Source organism: Mirounga leonina, unplaced genomic scaffold, assembly GCF_011800145.1.
Source record: "Mirounga leonina isolate KUSES-001 unplaced genomic scaffold, KU_Mleo_1.0 Mir_166, whole genome shotgun sequence".
Classification (NCBI taxonomy): domain Eukaryota; kingdom Metazoa; phylum Chordata; class Mammalia; order Carnivora; family Phocidae; genus Mirounga; species Mirounga leonina.
Window position 1 is genome coordinate 1,351,698 of NW_023270418.1, and position 23,610 is coordinate 1,375,307.

The 23,610-nt window shown below is 48.4% G+C and overlaps 1 protein-coding gene across 4 annotated transcripts in view; it reads left to right on the forward strand.

Annotated features, from left to right (window-relative positions):
• NAV2 (neuron navigator 2) overlaps positions 1 to 23,610 on the forward strand; it is a 392,023-nt gene that overhangs the window by 300,220 nt on the left and 68,193 nt on the right. For all 4 annotated transcript variants that reach the window (XM_035012444.1, XM_035012441.1, XM_035012442.1 and 1 more), the window contains 2 exons: positions 15,001 to 15,139; positions 22,935 to 23,226. In XM_035012444.1, the coding sequence (XP_034868335.1) occupies positions 15,001 to 15,139; positions 22,935 to 23,226 (431 nt within the window). The remainder of the gene's footprint in view (positions 1 to 15,000; positions 15,140 to 22,934; positions 23,227 to 23,610) is intronic.

Here is a 23,610-nt window from a genome sequence, read left to right on the forward strand (position 1 = left end):
GCTCTATGAATTGACCTGGGAACCTTAATATGATTGATAACATTGTTCCTATGGAGAAAAATGCTATGAATTCTAGAAGGTCTTTGGAATTTGGCCTGTTTAGAAGTCAGGGTCAGAAATGACAGGGGAAGACTGGCTCTTTGGAAAGCATCAAAGGGCATCTGCTCTCAGGGAGTTGGTTGGCCTACCTTCCATGTTTTCCCCTCCCTCTGTTGTTGGATCTCTTAGCCACACTGATTGTTATCTTTCATAGCATGGGAAAGCCCTAGCTAAATTTGAACCTCTAGCTACAAAGAATTCAGAGTGTTTCGTGTTGAAGATATGATTCTTTTAACCACAGAAGGAGAACTGAGACATCCCCCCACCCGCCCCCAAGCACATTGTCTTGTGCAATAAACTTTGCCCTTGTAAATATTTTCCTCTCTGAGAGAAAAAGCCAAGATGCTTACAGCAACTCACCAGGCTCTCCTTAAGCACCCTTTTCCCTCCCTTTACCCCTTGCCTCTCTGACCTGACCTCCTCCTAGGTTTCCCTTGTTTCACTGTTCTCTTTGCTCTAACCACACCAGGCTCTGGGTTCTTGGAATGAAAGTGCAAGTTGTATCCTGTCTCAGGACCTTTGCACTGACCATTTCCTCTCTTGGAAGGCTCTTTACCCCCAGATAGTCATATAACCAACTTCCATACTTCATCCAGGTCTGTAGTAACAATCATCCCCTCAGCAGGCCTTCCCCAACCACTCTAAGAAAAATTTCAGACAACCGCCCCCCCCTCCAATCACATCCTCTTCCCTCTATTACTATTTCTTCTTAGCATTTATCCCTAATATACTATATAATTTACATTTAGTCTCATTTATTTTATGGTTTTACCACTAAAAGCTAAGTTCCATTAATATAGGGAATTCTTTGACTATATATATATATATATATTTTTTTTTTTTTTTGACTGTTCTATCCTCAGCAGTTAGAACAGTGATTTGGCATATACCAAGTGCTGAATAAATATCAGTTAGTTGAATGAATGACTAAATGAATGGATAGGCAGCCCTTAATTTATGCTGGTGGTTAATCTGGATTTTTACATATTGTATTTGCCTAAAACAAGGACAAGGAACAAGTATAGCAAACAGGGAAAAATTTTTATATGTGTATGTGTGTGTCTATACACAGCCATATCCATATCTATAGGTCTCCCTGTATATAGTCACCATCCAGTTCTACCCAAATTAACACAGAGGTCAGCCAGAGTCTCAGGTCATGTTATAAAGATACATTCAGTTCCAGGGACAGTGCAGAAGGTATGTGGAATGGTTTAAAACATCTTTGTCAGACAGAGTTTGGATCCATTCTGACTTTTTGTCTTAATAAATCTGAGCCACACTGCCTCCCCAAATTCACCCTCCACTCCCCCTTGGCCTCTGCCTCCCACTCCCCACTGCAGATGCTCTAAGCATTTTTTCAAGTGAGGGAGGGCCCTGAGGGATGAGATGTGAATGATTAACTTCAGCTGGGACTCCTTCCAGATTACAATCTCTGCTCCTGGGCACGTTTGCCTTTACATTCACCTGGGAAGCCCCACTAGACCCTGTTTCCTCTCTGAGCTGACCTTTTTATTCCCTCCTTCTTGGTTGGGGGAGGACTGGCTGTTCATTCCCCCTTTGAAAGGCTTCTGTTTGCGGAGCAAACTGACCACACAAGACCCTGCTTGGAGCCAGTCATTACTTCCTCCCCTACCCCACCCCCAGCACACACACGCGATCCCCTACGCCCCCATCCTTCTGGAGAGGTAGCCCAAGCCAGGCGGGGGGGTGGGGGGGAGCCTTTCTCAGAGAAAGTCTTTGAAAGTTGCCAGGAGCCAACTGGTAGGATTTTTGGAGAGGGAGTTGGGGTTTTGGAGAGCATCTTAATCCTTCTTCATTTTAAAATAAAAGCTTGTGGCTATAACATAATTTTGCTTTTGAATTTTCAAGAGGAAAACAGTTGTTCATTGTTCACAGCATCTGTTTACATAGTTCCTTCTGAATTCCTTGATTACAGGTTTTAATAGGGATTAGTCGGTGCAACCCCTTCCCAACCCAGAACTGGGACTCTCTCCCATCCCACCTCCCCTCCCAGCCTTTGTACCGTAATGTTTACAGTAGTGATGCGTAGAGTGAACTTCCTTAAAAAAAAAAAAAAAAAAGCATCAGGAATTAATGTGTATTTTTGTTGGCACTGTATCAAAATTGACATCACCAGAAATTATGTACGTCATTGTTCATTGTAGAGATAGGTATCTTTTCCCTTTCAGGTTCAGAAGTTATCTCTGTAGGCTAATCATTTCAATCAAATGCTTTGCTTTCAATTGTCAATAGAATAAGCTAAGACAGGTTATCAGTGATTTTTTTGTGTGTCATTGTTAATAGTAGCACTTTTGGCTGAAAGGATTTTTTCCAACATTTTGGCCCAGTCCATGGGGATTTTAAATGTTTTTTCACGTTTAGATTTTATTCAGCGTGACCCATGGTTGCAGATTCCCCTGGGACCATCGTGAGGGCTCTCCTACTAGGTGCTTTACGGTAGCGGTTTCAGAGTTTGGTGTTCGCTTTTGCTTCGCTGAAACTTTTCACAGCTGACTTGATACTAGCAGTCGGGCCTGACCTCTCGCTCCTTCAGCACTTAAGGGGTTAATTTTGTTGGCGGATCAGATTTCTTTCCTGGGCTGGGGAAGAGTGATCCCTGTCTGACTGGTCCTTTAGTAGCAGAGCTGCTGGGTGCCCGGGTTTCCCTGGCCCAACGTGGGCTGGCTCAGCTGGCTGGCTGACGAGTTGCCACTGTGAGATTCATCCGGCTTCTTTGTCCGCTTTCTCTAAGGACCACAATGTAGTGAAATGCTCTGGCCTGGAAACCTTACCAGGTAGGATGATTTCTTAAAATTTCTGGGGCCTGGGGTGGGGTGTGCTGCGTGTCCTGCCTTGTCGTTCCTCGGATGATACTGGAAGGCCAGCGGAGCAACCACGGGTGCCGCTGCCAAAATCCCCCGTGGGCTCGGTGGTGGGGGAGCCGCTGGTCAGGACTTCAGCATCCTTTACCCTGCCACCCCCAGCTCCTTTCACTCTAACCTTGAGAGCTCTGGAGGAAGCTGGAGCATGGCCCAAATGTCCTTGGTCCACCTGGACATTTGGGTAATGTCAATCTTTTCCAGACCATCTTATCAGGTTAGGCTGTTGAGACTGAAAAACTGGGTATTGACCACCCAGCTGTCTTAGATCCTTACTCCGGGCTTTTGGGGGAAGACCTTTCAGTTTGGGGGAGGTGGGGGGGGGAGAGCTGGAGAGAGGCAGTGTGGGCCCCGGCAAGGGCTGCTAGTGGTTTGGAGGGCCCTCATGAAAATGACTTGGAGTTGGAGGTTTTGTTTGGAATCTAAGAAGCCGGGTGAACTTGCGGTTGTATTTACTAATACTGCAAATTACTGGGTGGGTTTTTTTTCTGGAAACTGGGTTCCAGCAGAGATAGCATGGGAGATTTAAGTATGAGTATTTTTTCTTGTTAGCTAGGGCTGCTATAAAGCTGCCTAAAGAGAAACATTTCTATTTTTAAGCCAGACAAGAGGAAGAGAAAACAAATGTTCATTATCACCTACTGCTAGCCAAGCACCTAGCAGACATTGTCTCGTTTCATGTTCTTTGCAAAGCCAGCAACATTATCCTCAATTTGGAGGTGAGGCCGTGGGAACTAAGAGAGGTTCAATAACTTGCTCAAGGTCACACGGCTAATAAGAGGCAGAGCCGGCATGGGAACCTAGGTTTACCCACCACTCTGCCTTCCGTGTTGGGCTTGGCAGATGGCTGTCGGAATGGCTTTATCTACAAGTTGAAACGTGGGTTCAGCTGGAGGAAGGACACTTTTTGTTGCAGAGGACTCACTGAAGTGCACAGGATACTGGCAAGCATGGCCTGTCTGGGCTTTCCAGATTCTGCTTATTTTTGGGCAGGGCGGGGGGGGGGGGGGCGGCTCTTAAGCAGCTCTGCTTTGCAGCAAGACCTACCTGGCAGTTTTCTGCTCTTTCTGAGGCTTCCAGGCTGGTGGATGGATCTGTGATTGGATTTGTGCTTGTACCTGGTTCAGCGGGGCAGGAGCCTAAGTGGAAGTCAAACCTGGGACAGCTGATGGCCTTGGAGCTGGCCTTGGGCTGCTGGGACTGTGCCCTGGAGCTCTCAGGGGGCCTCCTGAGAGGCTGGATTTACTGAGTCCTGGAGGGAGAGGTGGTACACCCGGCATGTTAATGCTGACCCAAGCTTGGCACTAGCTGCTCACATGTGTGCTGGGGTTGGCTAATTAGCTAGGGCTGAACTGCTGTTGGGTTGCAAAGCTGATTTTGAGTGGTTGTTTCTGGTTTTGTGGGTTTTGTTCTGGTTTTTGTTTTTTTAGTTTATTTTTATTTTCAGTTATCTCTATACCCAATGTGGGGCTCGAACTCATGACCTTGAGATCAAGAGTCGCACGCTCTTCTGACTGAACCAGCCAGTGGTTGTTTCTTGACCTGAGTTCTCTTCCCTTCCCCGTTGCCCCAGAAGGGGTAGCTTTTAAGGGCAGGCCCCTGACAAACTGCGAAATGAGGCTGGATTGGTTTGGGGGTACAGCCATCTCTCTCAGCTGCCCCAGACCTCTAAGATGCATTGGGAACTGAGAGAGTGAGAGAGAGAGAGAGTGCGTGTGTGTGTGTCTGGGTAGGTAATGGGAATGGTGGGATTCCACATCCCCCCTCCACCTACTCTAGACCTAAGGCAGCCAGCCAATGCCCTGTCTGGAATTTGCCCCTTCCCACCTTTCTTCACCTACTTGGAGATGTTTTAGGAATAATTTGATTGCATTAAAAAGTGTCCTGGGCTTTTAGGATAACATGTGGGAGTTGTAAGTTCTTATATGACTGGGATCTACTTAAAAGTATCCTTTCCTGGGTGCCTGGGTGGCTCAGTCAGTTGTCTGCCTTCGGCTCAGGTCATGATCTCAGGGTCCTGGGATTGAGCCCCACATCAGGCTCCCTCCTCAGCGGGGAGTCTGTTTCTCCCTCTTCTTCTGCCCCTCATGTGGCCCCCCCCCCAAATAAATAAAATCTTTTTTAAAAAAGTATCCTTCCCTCTGCTCTTAAGTTGGATTAATGTGGTTAAGACGAACTTGAGTTTTAGAATCGGGCAGATCTAGGTTCCAGTCCAGCTCCATTTATTAGCTCTGGCATCTTGGGCAAACTGCCTAGCCTCTGGAAGCCTCGGTTTCCACATTTATGAAAAGGGAACATTAATAGTTTGTGCTTTGTAGGGTAATAGTAGTGTGTGGAGTAACGTGTGTTTACTTACTGAGGGTGCCTGGATCTCACTATAAAGTTGTCACCTTGTGTGTTTGCTGTGATTTGCCTTAGCTATATATGATGTGCTGAATTCTGTTCGTGTTCAGGGTATACATATCTTCAGGTAAAGAGAACACCAGGACGGGTTTGTTGAGGAGGTCTTTTGGCCAAAGCTGACCGGCAGTGGACCGAGTATCAGCAGCCCTCTCTGGAGGAGCCTTGAAGGAGAGAGGGCTTTGTGTAGCTGAGGTCAGCAGACACGCTGGTGCCTCTTGTAACAATGAGGCCATAAGGCATCCTTCTGGGCTTTCCAGCCCGACCCAGCCCCTGGAGCCAAAGGGAGGAATTTCACGCTTACTCTGGGGACCACCTACTTGTTAAAGGAATGAGTTACCAAAATGGGACAAAGGTGCTGTAGGGTGAAACTCAACCCCTGGCATTCTGAATGCTGCTAAATCCCCTGGGAGCCCTCTTTATGGGGCTCTTGTTTCTGTCTCTCTCCACCCCAAACGATCGGCCTTGCACCTGGCACCGTCTGTAGAGGCTGCTTCTCCCCTGGGACACTGGCAGCGAGAAGCAGCAAGTTCTTGCCCTAGAACTTCATCATCAGTTTTGTAATGTGGGCCTGTGGCTCTCCCCGGCTCCTGGGCTTCTGTACTGCAGCGGACAGGAGCTGGTTATCTCCGGAGTGCCTGCAGATCTGGTTTGGGCCCCCCACGAGAGGCTCCTGAGGCCTGGTGTTAGCACCCTATCGCAGGAGAGGAAGCCTGGCTCTCCTGGGGGGTGCGGGTGGGGGGAGGTGCTCTGACCAAGTCAATGGTAGAGCCAAGGTTCAAATAAATCGATTTTACTCTTCTCTCTAGGGCTGTGCTGCCTCCCTCTGGAGCCTCCCGGGCTTTGTGGTCCCCTGGCCCACTGCTAGAGGAGACTGCATTCCCTGGGATTTGTGTCTGCCCTTACTTACTTTCTTTTTTTTTTTTAAGATTTTATTTATTTATTTATTTGACAGAGAGAGAGAGAGCGAGAGCAGGAACACAAGCAGGGGGAGTGGGAGAGGGAGAAGCAGGCTTCCTGCCGAGCCGGGAGCCCGATGCGGGACTCAATCCCAGGACCCTGAGATCATGACCTGAGCTGAAGGCAGACGCTTAACGACTGAGCCACCCAGGCGCCCTGCCCTTACTTTCATTCAAACTCAAGTTCTGGGCCATTTTGCAGACCATGGAGGCTGATCTCAGAGGGTGAAATCTAGAGAGAGGAGGCTTGCTTATGGCTTTTTTTGAGTAACTCTTTTTTTTTTTTTTTGGTGTGGAAAACATTGAAGCCTATACAGTACATATGATATGCATGGAGTAAAGTGCATCAGATAAATAAACAAACAGCTGGTTACACGCTCTGGGACCTGTGTTTGAACCCCAGCCTCAGCATTTCTTAGTTGTATGACCTTTGGGCCTTCTTTCCAGGCCTTAGTTGTCTCACCTCTAAAATCAGTATCATGTTAGTACCTATCTCATGGTACCCAGAGAAAATGTAAGTAACAGGGCCTGGCACATACGTAAGCCATCAGTAAGTGTTATTTGTGTCATAGAGTTGTGAGGATTAACTGAAATAATGCATGTAATTAGCATGAGGTCTGGCACCACTTTGAACTTCATTTAAAGTTGGCTGTTCTATTATTATCATTCCCAGATAGACAAGGAAAGGTGGGGTTCTGCAGGAGTGCTCTTGCAGTCTTTGAAGGTGGATTTTCTTAATAGACCCCAGCAGTGGCTGGAGGAGGTGATGCTCTTGAGAATACCTCCTGGGAGGGAAATAGTTAACATACCTGTCTGGTGGGAAATGAAGGTAGCCAAACCCTTTCCCTTCCCCAGGGGTTACTGCTAAGCCTACAGTTGGGCTTGCTCACTCATCCACACCAAAGGATCTCATTCCGCTCGGGCCCTGGGGTTTCACGGGAACAATTGCCTTGAACAATAGCCAGAAAACGAGTTCCACCAGTCTGGGCTTTTGCAACTGAATACAGCTGTCTGGCGGGGGGCACGGGGCCTTGAAAGTGAGCTCTGCTGTGATTCTGGGGCGGAACTGGAAAAGTAAGCAGGTAAGGCCCGGACACAGCCTTGGTGGCTCTGTAGCGTGCGTTCAGCCACCAGGAGAGAGGCAGAGAGCGGGGCTGGCCCGGGCTGCTCCTGAGGGCAAGAAGGGCCTTCTGGAAGTGGACCAGGCTTTGCGGTTTGGGGGTAGGGTGTTAGCAGCTGCTGCTTGTGAAGACTGCTTTTAAGAACCATAGTTACAGTAGTTCCTCCCAGCTAACCTGCTGTGGCTTATCACTGAGCAGAGAACGAATATGTATCTGCAACAACAGTGATTGATTTTTTTTTTTTTTTTTTACAACATTGGTTAGCACGTCTTTCCCTTGAGTAAACAACATTATCTCACAGGGAGTCCGTTTGAAGAGTGTAATGACCCTCTGGACCCTTCAGTAACTCCTCAGAGCTGGAGTCTTTTGCTGAAACGCAGGATTCCTCACGCATGGGTGTGTAAATCCTAGTGGAAAAATCCGTTTAATCATCCCTCTAACCTTGGGATTCCATTTTGCTTTTTTGCTTCATGGGAGATGAAGTTATAAATATGAAATCACATTAATTCAGGACCATTACAAATTCCTGCTGCATTCTGGGTACTCCCTGGAAGAGCTTGATATTAAAAATGTGTCCAGATTAGAGGTGGTTTTTCGGGGAGGGGGTGCACGGGTGAAGGCACGTTTCTCTCCTTGGTTCTGTGGAATGCGCACTCCCCACAACAGGGAGGAAAACAAGGAGTGTGAGGGGCTAAGATAATTTATGATGCTTTCACCTGCGTTCTTCGTAGCAGATAGCTTGTGTTTGTTTGGCTGTTAAAACTGTGCTTTAAACCTTCTGAGTGGCATTTGAATTCCTGACACAGTGATGTCAGCATGTCTTGTAAGACTGAAACAGGATCCTCCTGCTTATGGGCATTTCCATTTTTGAGTGGATTTTCTGATCACTTTTGGAGAATCTTTTCTCTTCACATCTGTCTTTCAAGAAGTAGTAGACGGGTGCCTGGGTGGCTCAGTCAGTTAAGCGTCTGCCTTCGGCTCAGGTCATGATCCCAGGGTCCTAGGATCGAGCCTTGCATTGGGTTCCCTGCTCTGCGGGGAGCCTGCTTCTCCCTCTCCCTCTGCCTGCCGCTCCCCCTGCTCCTGCTCTCTCTCTCTGTCAAATAAATAAATAATTGGAAAAAAAAAAAAGAGGTAATAGACAAACAGGCAAGTAGACTAACCATGGTTGTGGTCAAAATGAGGTCTCTTCTTGATGCACTTGGCTGCTGTCAGCTGGTGGAGGTTCTTTTGTGATTTGACCTGCTAGGAGACAGATTTCCAAGCCGATCTATATGTACTCGATTTTGGATAACTAGAAGGTTGCATGGAGTCTGGTTTGAAAACCACCCTTCTGATGACCTCTGGGCCCTAAGCCTCTGTTTTATCCAGTGGAAAATGAAAGTGGAAAAATACATGTAATGTGCCTAGTACAGTACCTGGCTTTTGGTAAACACCTTCAGTGGTGGCTATAAATATTAGGTAAGATAGCATTCTATTCCTTTGTGGATAAATAGTGCGGTCTAATGCAAACTCTATATTGTGACTTGGATTGTTGCCCCTATAGGAGGGTCTGCAAATTCAAATTGCAGGGCCAGCCAGGTGAGTGAAGAGGTTCAGGTGGGGATTGTGTCAAATGGGAAAGCGTGTCTCTGTCCAACAAGGGCCGCTGCTACTCAGGGCTAGCTGATTATCTCCCGTGTATGAGATATTGACACCTATTCCAAGTATTTAAAAGATTGTGTGGGCTTAAAAAAATATTTGGAGGGGTGAAATTAGCAATGAAGAAACCCAAAGACTAGAAAGTCCAGTTACCTTTTGGGCAGTTTTTACTGACTGGGAGGAGATGCTCTGAGACCCGTAGGGACCTTCATATGCCCATTTGCCTCTGTACCAACTTTTCTATGAGCTTAAACTCCTAGGATGTCAGTTAGAAAGCAACCTCCGGGATGGCTGCATCTAGCTCCCTCATTCTACAGACGTCTGGGACCTAGAGAGAAAATGAGGTCTCCAGACTCAAACAGGAAGTAGTTCTGGGGAGGGCTGGGGTCACGGCCTGGCTCTTCTGGCCCCTTGATGTCACCACTTCCATGCCTCGAAGGAGAGTGTGGAACAGCAGAGAGCGTTGGTGGGCCTGGGATCTGGCACACTGCAGACTGTCACTATTACCTGTGCTGGCATCCGGCTGGTGGCTCGAGGGGGGGGTACCAAAGGCTGTAGAAATGTCTGGAACCCGTGCAGTTGCTAGTTGGTGCAGTGTCTCTTTGCTCGTCTCCCTGCATTACATTTCCGTTTGTGTCTGGGCTCTGTGTTTGCCTTTCACATCCCCTGGCCTTGCTGTCGAGGGTAGGAACACCTGGGGGTCATCACCACATTCATACTGCCTTGCACGATGACTGACACGTAGAGGGCGCTGACTGACTGGGTAAGGTGAACAAATGAATCCAAGGTCCCTGGCTCAGGATCCAAAGATCGTGAGTTTAAGAGTCTTGAAGAACAAGGGCAAATGTTTGATGGAGTTCCTTCCAGCCACCCATTGGCTACAAATAGGTGAAGGTTGTTTTCCGTTCCAATCACTTGTCACTCCTGTTGTGCCATTGTTTGACGGCCAGTGGCAGGCGTTTCATTGAGTAGAGAGAAAGGTGCACGCCTGATCTGCCTGCGAAGCGGTGTGTTTGCATTGATGCGTTCGAAGCATCTTCTTGCCATTTCTCTAGCTGTCTCTGCCAAAGAATTTATAGGGCATAAACATGATATGCTGTCGTGAAAAAAAAAAGGGAAACCAGCCAGGCTCTGTATCCCATGTTCTTCTGAATTTCCTATAATACAGCCCATGAGGCAGGAGGAGGGCCTGGGGTTCTGCTCTGCTCCTCTCCCCAGGATGTCGGATACAGTGAGATTTGGGGAGCACTTTTGGAGTAGCTTTGGAAGTCTTAAAATGTAGAGCAAAGGTGAACTGGAGTGGGGGAAAACTAGTAAAAAGAGGAGGTGTGCTCTCTTGGGTTCATTTATTCTTCTGGTCACCCATATAAAAATCATTCATTCATTCACAAAACGAATTCTACCATAATAGTTTTCTAAATGTCTAAGGAGTGCTCTCGTGCTCAAAAGGAACGTCTTAGAATTCATTAGGTTTTACTGTTCAATTTACTAAAGCTTTGATTTTTAAACCTAGGTTTTCTTATAAATCTCACCTATAAACCAAGTGTTTTTGTATAAATTAAGATGATTTCCACTTGTTATTTGATTAGTACTTTGTTAATTTAGATTGAACAAATTGAATTTTGACAATTAGTACTGTTTGGAAACTTGGATAATTAAGTTTCCTTAAATATTTTAGACTCATAAGTTCAACATGCCTGGTTTCCTCAAGTTCTTCAAACATCTGACAGGGTGGACTTACCAGCCTAACAAGCAAAATCTTTCTAAGCACTTAACTCTTGCAAATCAAATAAACTAAAGTTAAAATGTCATAAATTAAGTTTTCTCAAACACTGTAATTCTTTTTTTACAGGCTGACCCCCAGTCCTTAAACCTTTCATCTTAAAAATCTCAAACCAGAAATGAGGAGTCATTTAAAATGGAAATCAGAGGACTGTTTTTATTTAGATTCCTTTAATATGCCCCATATTCTTTTAAGTATTATAAATATACAGAGATTATCCCAGTGATCACAAAGATTTCATCCTGTACTTAAGCATTCATATTGTGATTTACTCCCTCAGCTCCCCTCCTCTTTTTAAACCTTCCCAAGGATTTAAAGTCATCTGCTCCCAATGAAGGGGAATAGGTTTGTCATCTCCAGTGGGCTCCGAACCACCGTACGGGTTCAAGAGCAAGACGCAGGGATGGTCACATCGTATTTCAGAATGATTGTTCCAGAGCCATAGCTGAATACACTGTAGTTCTTTCCTCTGTGTACCCTGGGTCCCTTGAGCCTCTTAGCTGGCATCTCATTTCACCATGCAGCAAACACAGATCCTCTGTGTTCCTTTCACATTTCCGTTGTAATCCATTTCTGTAAGCCCTTTCGACATTGCTTACCCGGACCTGGGTCAGTGGACTTTGGCACCCCGGGTGCAGGTTGTACCTAATTGCCTTTGCCACTTGATTTGATGCAACTAATGTTCTTCCTGCCTGAACGAATTCTGCATGCTTTCTACATTTTTCCTGTCTGACTCTTCAGCCACATGTCTGGAGTCATTTTACAAACAAATGGCAGTTCCCAGTTCGGTAGCATGAATATACCAAGTGACAGAAACTGAAGCAAACTAGTTTTGAACAAAAGAAAGGAATTTATTAATTCTCACTTCCAGCCACCCAGGGGGTGCTTCTGTCTCCCCAGAGCCTCAGGTATGGCTGGATAGAGGCGCTCATGTGACAGTCATTCCTCTCGACTCTGCTTCCCTCTGTGCTAGCTGCCTTCTCGGGCAGGTGAGGGTGAAGTGGCCCCTGGAGGTTCAGGCTCCATCTGCATCTCTTCCAGAGGTGTGCTTTGTTCTTCTCCGCATCTCCTGTGTGGTCATGCAGGCTGGGGGAGTGCCGTCTTTAGGCCAAGTTAGAAGAGATCATTCCGGCACTTGACAGCTCTTCAGAAGTTTATGGATGCCGTGAGTATCTGAGAGGGGCCCAGAAGAGCCAGCGTCTAGCCCCCACATCCCCTTGTTAGGGCAGCACCGTTATCCCAGGGCAGCTCCTGCAAGGACTTTACCTTCAAGTCCCATCTTGGAACTCACTGACTCTGATCTTGGTGGCTCGTGATCCCTTACAGCCTGAATTTGGGGGAAAGGACAAGTTGGAAGTAACTGATTTTTACATCCAAACGGACTTGCCAGTATCCCAAGAGATCCAGAAGGGAGGGAGACATGGCTGGTTCTCCATATGCAGGGACGGCTGGTCTCTGGCACAAAGAGAGCTTCTTGCTCAGCCCGGGCTGCCCTCTGTGTCACTGCATCCTCATCCCTGGGGTCCCCACGCCCGCCTTCTGTGGCGGCAGCCCCTGGCTTCTCCCTTTCCGGGCCAGCTCAGTCAGGGCAGCCCCAAGATGCTGCGGGCACCGATGTGGGAAGCATCACGTTTACAATAAGCGCCACATGCCCTTCTGGAATAACAGCTTGGTGTTGAAAGGCCATACGGGAGGAGCGGGTACAATTTCAAAGCAAAAACTCCGGGGCTTGGATTCATGGGCATCTGTTACTAACTTCCCGCCTTCTCCCTGCCAGCCACACTCCTCTCTTCAATCCTCTTTCTTCTTCACTGGATTATAGGAAATTTTAGATATATTAAATTGCTAACCCCAGAGAGCAGATGAAATTAAAGACTCCTGTGACTTTTTTTTTTTTTTTTTTTAATCATCATGAGAGCCGATTTGGGTCCTTTTTCATCTGTTGGGTCATGCTCTCTCCAGCGGAGCTTAACATGGTTGCCAGCCTAGTGGTATCATCCACGTGTCCCCCATAAAGAAACTGAGGCCTAGGAGTTGTGGCTTGTCAAAGAATGAGCTGGGAGAAGGAGGCCGAGCTCAGAGGCCACAGATGGTGGTAACTTGTTGTGGGAGCTTGTCCTGTCTTTCCTCTGCATAGGAGTTCAGCCCGGAGGGGTTGGATAAGCATGTACTATGCGCCTGGAGGTAGAGGGGACATGGCTCACAAAGGGGTGAGGCTGACCTTGCTGCAGCATCGCCTTGCAGGTGGAGGTGGGAGTGCGGAGATGGCCTGTGGATAAGACCCTCCGAGCCTCAGCCTCCTCCGGAGAAAGTGAGCCATGTCCCAATCTGGTGTGCCCTGAAGGCTGACATGGCGGAAAGCCATTTGGCATCACAGTAAAGAAGGTGGCTCTGGAGTCAGAACGGCTGGATCCAGGTGCTGTTCCATCTTTTACTGGCTGTCTGGCCTAGTGCAACCTTGCCTGCCTGCCTGCCTTTCTTTTTTCTTTCAAAGATTTTATTTTGGAGAGAGAGCACACACGTGAGTGAGGTGGGGAGGGGAGCAGAGGGAGAGTGAGGTGGGAAGAATCTCAAGCTGACTCTGTTCTGACTGAGTGAGGAGCCCGACCCTGGGCCAGATCCCATGACCCCAAGACTGCGACCTGAGCCGAAACAAGAGTCAGGTGCCCAACCAACTGAGCCACCTGGGCACCCCACCTTTCTTACCTTTCTAAGCCTCAGTGTCTCCACCTGTACAATAGGAAAACAAGAATACTCACCTTTTCCCACTATATCAAGTAGATCAGATTACATTTATATTGGATGCTTACTTTGTAGTTCACTCGACTTCTCACTCCCATGAGTTTAAATTCACAAGTGTTTACTGAGCACCTGCTCTGTGCCCGCCACCCTGCAACCAAACAAATGAGAAAATACGGCAGGCTTGGTTGGGGTGTGGGACGCAAGCACTGTAGGCCCAGGGACCAGGGGAGGCCTTTCTGAGGAGGTGACGCTTAACAAGGAGGCAGGGGCGTGTCCAGGAAGAGGGACAACAACTGTAGAGTCTTGAACACAAGAACCCTGTTGGCATAGAAGAAGCACATGCGACTGGAGCCAGTGAGCGATGAAGAGGTGGGCCAGGACTGGAGAGGGAGGCCGGATCGGAGGCTCTTGAGCACCAGAGGAAGGAGTGTGGGCTTTAAGTGCCTGAGAAGCCCCTGGAGGGGTAGTAAGCTGTGGAGCCATAGGATGTGATTCATGTTTCAGAATGATGGTCCTGGCTGCCGTGAGGAGAACGAACTGTTAGGGAGAAGTGGGGCACAGAGCCCAGTGGCCTCTTCGCAGTCGCCCAGGCAGAGCTGAGACCAGCTGGAAGTGCAGACAGCAGGAGAGGTGGAGGGCTGGGCACGCGCGGATACATTTTGCAGGTAGACGCCGTAGGACCAGGGGATGGGTTAAAAGTCTTGGTGGCGGTGGGACATGATGAGGAGAAAGAAGAACCATTGCTTGGAGGTTGGACTTGAGCGGTAGGCGTGGCCTCAGTGGATTTGTGGGCTGGGAAATGAACTCTATTTTCAATGTATGCTGGGATGCTATTAGAGTTAGAAGCGCTAGTCGAATCGACAGGTGTCTGCTGACTTCTGGGGCTTTCCTTCCCTTGGCATTTCACTCCAGGAGTGGAGTCCAGAGAATTCGTAGAGCAGCTCATCTTTGCACTCTGACCCCAGGGAGAGTGCCGCTCTTGACTCTCTCTGCTTCCAGCAGTAGTCCCCAAGCCCACCGCTCTTCCTCTGCCACTAGGTCTGCGAAGTAGCCATTGGCTTCCGCAGAGTTGCCAAGATGGAGTTGAGGATGGGGTAGGAGGCAGGTAGGGTCTTCAGCTCCCTCTGCTCAGGACAGCACGCTCCATGTGGGGGACGGTCCGTCTCAGCCACTTCCCCCAGCTGCCAATCCAGAGCAGCAAGGATAGACGGTGCCCTGGAGGTGAGTCACATTAGAGGCAAAAGAGGCAAAAGAGCTTCATCTGGGGCTTTCTGACACAGGCGCCTTCGGGGCTGGAATGCGCTTGTCTGTATTGTTGGCCTGAGCTGACCCAGCATGAGGTTTGGGTGCTCAGGATGTGTTTGTCTCGGCAGCTGGGATGACAGCAGCTCCGTCAGCAGCGGGATCAGCGACACCATAGACAACCTCAGCACCGATGACATCAACACCAGCTCCTCCATCAGTTCCTATGCCAACACACCTGCCTCCTCTCGCAAAAACCTGGATGTGCAGGTAAGCAACAGCCTCCTCCCGCAGCCCCTGCCAGCAGGGAGCCTCGGGCTTGAGGACCAGGGGGGCCATTGGGGTGAGCAGCATCCCCAGGTCCATGAGATGAGGCCTGATCACCTGCTCACTGCCTGTGTTCTTACCTCACTAGCCCTGGCCTCCACCTGCAGAGAAAGGGGGGTCAGGCAATGGGGCACTAGAAACGGGAATGGGGAGGCCTCACCATTGTCTGTGAAGGTCTTGATAAAAACCTATTTCCTTCCTGGACTTGCATTTCAGAATCTGTTTTTGGTTTGTTTTAAAGAGGATGCTGGACTCATTTGGTCATTCTTAGCCTGGAGTGTGTGTCCTCTCCTAGCCACAGCGAGCCACCGCTGTCTAGGGTACATGCCGATCTCCCCAGAGTGATGGGGTGGGAGCAAACATTGACAGCCTTGGCCTGGAAGACCAATAGCTCCTGACCAGAGGTTGGGAACTGTTGGTCTGAAGGTCATGTCCTCATGCTGATATTTGTCCGTTGGCTTATGGTATCCCCTTCTTTTAAACCAGATTCCATGTCAAGTTTTATATCTATCTATCTTTATTTATTTATTTATTTATTTTAAAGATTTTATTTATTTATTTGACAGAGAGTGTAAAAGCAGGGGGGTCGCAGCAGGGAGAGGGAGAAGCAGACTCCCCGCTGAGCAGAGAGTCCAACATGGCGCTCGATCCCAAGACCCTGGGATCACGATCTGAGCCGAAGGCAGATGCTTAACTGACTGAGCCACCCAGGCGCCCCTGATTCCATGTCAAATTTTAAAAATTGCATTATTTCACATGAAAATGAGATTCTGGTTTCGCTTAAAGATCAGAATATGTTGCTTTCTTGAGCCTATATTCTCCACGTGGCAACAATCAACAGGTGTCCAAGTGTCTGCCCCCTTCAGACAGGGAGCCCTTGTCTCAGCGTGCCCCAACTGCTCCTGACCAGCCGCCCCCTTCAATATACCTGTCAGACCCCAGGGTGCTTGAGTTTTCAACCCCTACTTTAAAACTCTGAGACGGTATGTCTCGGATACTGTGCTTTCCCTTCTTTTGCTTCCAAAGTGGTTTCATGTGGGTGCTTTCACTCACCTTCACAGCGCTCCTTCGTGGGCAGAGGGGTTGGTTCTAGCAATCCCATTTTGCTAGGAGAAGAGTGAGGTGCCATCCTCATAGCCAGTCCCCAAGTTGGGACTGACTTTTGCAAGGACTGGCCAGCTCTGGTGGCCCTGGCTTATGTGGCCTGGGATCTTTTTCATGATGGGTCCTTCCCACCGGTGGGGGCCGCTGCCTCCAGTGAAACTATGTGAAGCTCTGATTGGGACACAGTCTCCCAGAGGAGCCTGGGGGAGGGCAGAACTGACACTTGTCCCCTTCCTTCACTCCCTTCCACGCCAGCTTCCTTTCTCACTTGTTTCTCTGCGAGACAGGAGGTTCTTTGGAAATTTCTATGCTTTCAAAAGTATTTTTTTTTTTTTTTTTTGAAGACAGGGCTAAATAAAGAACGTGTCAGAGTGTGGGAGTACTTGTGTCCCACAGAAATGTGGACGTTGACTGCCTGAGGAAATATGTTGGGTGTCTCCTCTGGGATTGCCTGTGATTTCTTGAATTTGCACTTTCTCCAGAATTTCTAATTATTTTTGAGTGAGAGTTGAATTGTGATGGTAGTGGTGAAAAAAAAAACACAACCCAAATGAAGGAGGCACAAGGTGTTGGGGGTGCTGATAATATTCTATATCTTGATCTGAGTGGTAGTTATGGAAGTAGGTTAATTTTTTAAGACGTATTCAGGCTATATACTTAACATTGTGCATGTGATATATGAATGCTATACCCCATTTTAAAAGGGTAATTAAAAAAAAAACACATACGTAAGCCACGCTGCTTGAGAGTGATCACTGTTTGATCAGTGATTAGACAAAAGTTAGAAACACAGCCAGCCTCTGTCCCTGCCGCCTACCCCCTGCCAACTTTTTTCCTTTCCTCGTGGACACTAATTTTTTTTTTTTCTGAGAGTCTTTTTAATTTCAGGGTAACAATAACAAGCTCTTAGACTCTCCTTAGATACAGAGGTGGGGAACCAAGAGGAGAGGGACAGACAGGTTGAGGGGGGCGGCTTGTGGAGAGAGAGGGAGAAAGAGGGTGGGGGAGGGAGGGAGAGATGAATATCAATAGGTTTCTCTTTTGTCTACTTTTGGAGGTAGTCTTGCTTTTAAGATGCAGGTTGAGCCAACAAAACACTGATAGAAGAATCTCTTGTCTTTGTTTCCCTCCCACAAAGGTGGGATTGGCATCTGTTTTCCGTATTGATACAGAGTAAGCATCGGGGATTTACAAATGATTTCGTCTGATAGACTCAGATTTGGTTAAGGCCAGTGCCCCCTCCTCTTTGACCAGCTCTTTGCCTTCGTCTAGAAAATGTCACATCAGAAAAAGTTCACGAATACGACACAAACATGTCTTTTGATCAGTTTCAGAAGGTTAATTTCAAGGGATGGAAGGGGTTTAATATTTGTTGGGTTGGTTTGTTTTGTTTTTGTTTTTGTTTTTTGGGTTGGTTGGTTGGTTTGTTTTGCTATAAAACTGCCTGAGTTTAAAATATTTAAATAAAAACTAAGCCAGTAGGTCTTGGAATACAATAAATGCGGACTTGCACCAATAGTTACAAAGATTCCCGGGGAGGTGGTTTCTCTGGCATCCCTTTGTTCCTGTCCAGGGAGTATCTCCAAATATTTGAATCAGCGTAAATTGCAGCCTCGTCCCCTCCTCCCCTCATCCCACTCTGAGGAAAGCCAAGGACCATTACTCCTCTCAGAGCAGCACCAGGCAACGGGAAGATGTGCGCTGCCATCATTCCCCGGGGCTCGTTCAGGTTTCTGTCACAGCCTGGCTTCCCCCATCGAACGGGGAGTGCGCAGTATCCCAGGCGAGGCAGGGAGAGGCAGGAAGCCGCAGCTCAGCACGTCTGCCGGGAAAGCAGGTTGAGGACAGGTTGCCTGGCCAGGTTTGCTGTTGGAAAAGCTGCTGAGGAACTGCTAAAAGGAAATCCATCCAAGGAACAGGGAAGTTGTGGTCCAGAAGCCCAAGGAGCAGCCTTGTTAGCCAAGCAGATCACAGGGGAGCTGTCCTTGAGAGATGAGAGCCCCCTTTGTCTGTGAGTGACTGATCTCCTCAAGGATATGGAGGGGCACTGAGGGTGCCCTCGGCGGGATGCACATGCCCAGGTGTCTGGCACCAGGCCTCCTATCACTGCTCCCAAGCTGGGCAGAGAATCTCCTGGCTTGAGGTCTGACAGCCTTTCGACGGACTTCCTCCATGAGGACTGGTGAGTCCAGTTGGGCAGCCAAACCAGGTTGCGGGGTCAGGGAGAAGGGGTTGAGCTCCTGGTTCTGTGGCATCCTCAGATAAGCTAACCAGCCTCTTCAAGCCTCTGCCTCCTGGTCCATAAAATCACAGCAGTTAGACTCGTCTCAAAGGAGGAATGTGGTAGTGACATGGAAATACTTTATCTGAATGTGCTCTCGTGGTATTTCATTCTTGGTAGATACTCAGGAGTTCTCTTTTTTTTTTTCTTTTCCTTCTTTCCTTCCTTCCTCTGGATTACCTGTCCCCCTGCCTCCCTCCCTCCATTCATGTCAGTAACCAAAGTTTGTGTTCTTAATATATCTTACAATTCATTTTATATTTTGCAGCATTTTATTTTTAGGGCAGAGGACTTGTAACAAACACATCTCTCTCCCCCACGTAATCATCTGTCCATTCATGTCCTTGGTCATTCAGTATTTCCTCTCAGTCTGTGGAAGGTTCCATTCCAGGTGCCAAGATACAGAGAAGCCTGTATCAAAATTCCTTTCATTTTCACTGCCTGTAAAGTTTTAATATACGAGAGGAGGAAGATAATTCCATGTGAGTTTAATTTTTGCTACTCAAGGAAATAAAATTCTGAATTCTGTGGCAAGGATCCCTGTCCTGTGTGAGGCCTCGAGTGAGCCTGGAGCTCTCTAGCTGTTCTCTGGATGTTGGTCTGGATGCAGGGATAGGGTTTGGCTGGGGGCAGGGAGGGATGCCCCTTCTGCCCACCTGCTAGGTGCTGCTGCTTATGACTATAGGCAAGTTACTTGCCTGTACTTTCCTGGTCTGTAAAATATGGATAATAGTACAAGCTCAGAGGATTAGATGAGCTAATAATGTATGCAGAAGGACACGGTGCCGACCTAGCAAGAGAAGTGGCAGGAGATAATGCTGATGCTGATAATTACTTCTGTGATGACTGCAGTTGCAACTTGAGCCAGTTCAGCATCTTGATCAGCAGAGGATGTGGGCGTGAAGAGGGTAGCATCCTGGCTTCTAGAGGCTTGTGGCCCAAGAGCAGGAAAGACGAGTACCTTGTTCACCCTCATGCAGGACAAAAATGGAATAAAGACAACCAAATGTTGGAGGTTTTCAGAGGTGGGAGAGTTGGTGACAAAAGAGCCACTGTGTGAGTCCCTCCACATTTAGTGACAACTATCTACCCTCTAAGACTCCTCTGTCTGTTGCATACTCCATTTTATGCACAGGTCATGACCTTAGAGGAGGTAACCCACTCCCTCCAAAGGAGGGAGCACCCAGTACCTGAACTCAAACTCCAAGCCCGTGTTCTCCCCAACACATCAGGCCACGTGGCCCACCTTGGTTCCACCCTCTCACTCTCAGATCAGCCTCCCTTCTGTGGTCCCTGAGCAACCTGGGCCCTCAGTGGTGAACCCTCCAAAATTTCAGGCCTTCTCCCCACCTATGTTTGGTTGTTTCCCTACCTTCCCTCTGGGATGTTGAATGAGTAAGTGGACTTCCAGTTAGGGGCAATAGGAAAATCTTGCCAAAATTAGGTGCCATTTGAAATGAGAACAACTGATGAAGGCATGAGGAGTCAAGGGAAGGATACAGCTCTTTATACCTCCCCAGGCAGCTGCCCTGCTACCCTTCACTTGTCAGCTCTGGGAACAGAGAGGCTGGGAATTTTTCATCTTTTTTTGTTTTAAAGATTTTATTTATTCATTTGAGAGTGAGAGAGAGTGAGAGAGCACGAGCTGAGGGGGTAGGGACAGAGGGAGAGGGAGAAGCAGACTGCCCACCAAGCAGGGAGCCTGATGTGGGACTCGATCCCAGGACTCTAGGATCAGAGTTCTAGGGGTCACACCCAGAGGGTAGGCTAGAGCTGCTTCAGTGCTGGAGTTGGGGAACAGAAGGAGAATCTACTGGGTGTAGGAATTGTGTGAGGTGCTGCTAGGCCTGCAGAAATGTCTCATGTCCTTGGACTTATTCTCCAGGAAGGCAGTGTGGCATAGTGGTTAAAATCTGGGCTCTGCCTTTGAGACTCCCTAGAATCCTTGGATCTCCATTTCCTCACTGTGTGGTCTTGGGCAATTTTCTTTTCTACTCTGTGCCTTAGTTTTCATATGTAAAATTGAAATATGAACTGTAACTTCCTCATGGATTCTTGGTGAGGATTAAATTAAATAATAAATGAAAAGCACTTTGGCCCAGTGCCTAGCACATAGTAAGTGCTTAATAAATGTAGTTGTCACTGCTACTACTCTTAGCATGACTACAATTTGATTAGGGAGAATAAGGTATGGGAGCATGCAAAGAATAACTAATATAGTAACCCAGAATGTAGTTAAGTGCTAAGTTTTCAGTATCTCCTGGAGTATGTTAGAATGTGTCAGAATATACTTGAACATAAACTCCAGGAAGTTAATGACTTGTATTTGTTCTTATTCATTTACTACAGTGGGGTCCCAGGCCCCATGAGTTTGCCTGGCATATGGTGGCACCCAGGTAATACCTGCAGATTGAATGCTTCTAAAGGCAATCTCTTTCCTGCCTCAGGACCTTTGCATGTGCTCTTCCCCCTGCCTGGAATGCTCTTCCCTAAACTCTTCTCAGTAAGTTTGTTCTCACTCTTCAGGTTACTTCTTCAAAGGGAACTTACCTGACCACCGTCCCCCATCCTCCTCCTCATCAGCTAAATTACATCAGCGTATTTTTTTCTCTTACTCCTTGTCCTTTTTCTTATAAAATCTTCATAATTCATAATTGCTCATTTATTTGTATTTATTTTTTCAACCTCTGCCTCTGTCACTGGATCGTAAACTCCAGGAGGGATGGGACTTAATCAGACCCGCAGATCCTCAGACCTTCCATGGCGCCTGGCAAATGGCGGGCTTTGAGGAGGTCTGGTTGAAGGAATCTACTGGAAGTGTTTAGAGGAAGGAACACGGGCTGGAGTAGTTGGGACAGGGAGTGGGTAACTTTAGTCTCCGCTCATCTATAAAACTGAAATGAAGGCAATACTATGTACTGTCGTGACGCTCCTTAACCAGAGAGTGGTCAGAATCAGAGATCGTTTTGTTGAAGCCCGTGCTGTAGCTTGAAAAGCATGTGTTCGTTGGTTCCCTCCTTTACTCGGCAAGCCTTGATGGAGCTCCTGCTCTGTGTTCAGATGCAGGAACACCCCGTCTGTGTCCCTTGCCACAGCTGAACGGGGGGATGCCCGCAGTCAGGGGGTGAGTCTTTTGTCCCCCTCCTGTTCTGGTGCCTGGTCCCCGGAGGGAACTCAGTATGTGTTTGAGGAATGACTGAACAAGTGAAGGCACCGTCAGGTTGCCGTGATGGAGGACTGGAGTTTGGGGGGGGGTGCGGGGTTGAGGGGGGAGAGAGAGGCCGTGGTGGTGACCGAGAGGTGACTTAACTGGAGCTGCTTGTCTGTATTCAGCTTTGTCCCATACAGCGGTGTATCCACAGAGGAAAGCATCGATACCACTACTGCTCTTGGATGAAAGGCATTAGGCCAGATTCTTGCTGGGTAATCATTCGGATTTCCTGCCCTGCTGGTGTTGCCCACTGTTGGTAGTTAAGCATAGCCAACACAGGCCTTGTCACTCAGTGTGGCCGCCCTAAAGTGTTGCTAACTCCCACCCGCATTCATTGCACTGTTTCTCCCTACTGGCATCCTCTTGGGCCGGCCCCGGCCCCCTAGGGAAGCCCCCAAAGCCTTCTGGTTAGCTTTGTGCCTTTTCACTGCGGTGGATCATTAACATCACGCTTCTGTCCCCTCCTGGGTTCCATGGTCAGCGGGTCAGGGCTCTTCCAAAGAAAGCTAGCTAATTATATCCCTTGTCTGAACCAAATCCCACAAGAGGAGCGAAGCAGTGGCATATAAATGGAGCCGGGCGGGAGCAGGCACCTCTGGCTTTTGAGGATTTGTTTTCCCCCGGCCCCTCTCTCTCTCCCTGATCCGCGTGGAACTAGCAGCCGCCCTCGCCTGCTCCGTCTGCGTGTTAGGCTGTGGCGCTGTGCTGTAGTCAAAGATCTCGCTGCTAGTGGAGTGATAGGAAGACGGCAGAACAAAGGGAAACAGGCCAGGAGGCTGCATGCTGGTTGAAGAGAGGTCTCTGGAGTTAGAGGCGTTTGTTGCCAAGTGACAGAGAGTTGGTCGCTGAATTCTCGCCCCGTCTCTGTCTGCTCACGTTTCTCCTCCATGGGGCTCTGTCCCCCTTTCCCTCTCAGCCCGTCCCACTCTCCTTCGTCACTCCCTTCTAGGACATAGTTATATTCTGTACTTTCCTCCAGCCAAAAAAAAAAAAAAAAATCAGGCTTTCTAGCAAGATAACCAGACTGTAAAGGCCCGGACACTTTCAAGTAGTCATCTGTCATTGTATTGGCATTCTCGCTCTGGGCTGAGCGGCTCCAGGCCTGGGATTCTGGAAGGCCTAATTCAGCGTCTCATCCACAGACCGACGCTGAGAAGCATTCGCAGGTGGAGAGGGGTTCCCTGTGGTCGGGCGATGATGTCAAGAAGTCAGACGGAGGCTCAGACAGCGGCATAAAGATGGAGCCTGGGTCTAAGTGGAGACGGAATCCCTCGGACGTGTCTGACGAGTCTGACAAAAGCACGTCGGGCAAGAAGAATCCGGTCATCTCCCAGACGGGCTCATGGCGGCGAGGCATGACCGCGCAGGTGGGCATCACCATGCCGAGGACGAAGGCGGCTGCCCCAGCAGGCCCGCTCAAGACCCCAGGAACTGGTGAGTAAGAGGCTGCGCTGCCTTGCATCTCATTTGTCCGTCTGAAATCCAAAACCTGCAGTCACTCGAGCAAGAGCTTCAGTCCCCATCAGTGCTCAGGTATTTCTTCTTTGAGTTTAGACTCTGCTAATAACTAGCCTTCGGAAAGGTTCACATCCCTACCTTTTCCCAAGTGGAAATAGGTAAGTGTGCAAGCCTCAAACTCCGAAGATGGTTCAGCTGCCGAGGTGTACGGAATGGGTTTAACCAGGCACTAGGGAAGAGCCAACACACCCGCGTGTAAGCTGCTCAAGAGCATGAGTTTACGAGCTGCCTTTATGTCCAGTTTGTGTTGCCCATGATTTAGGGATGTGGGTAAACAAGGGTAGTGTTTTTGCAGGAAGG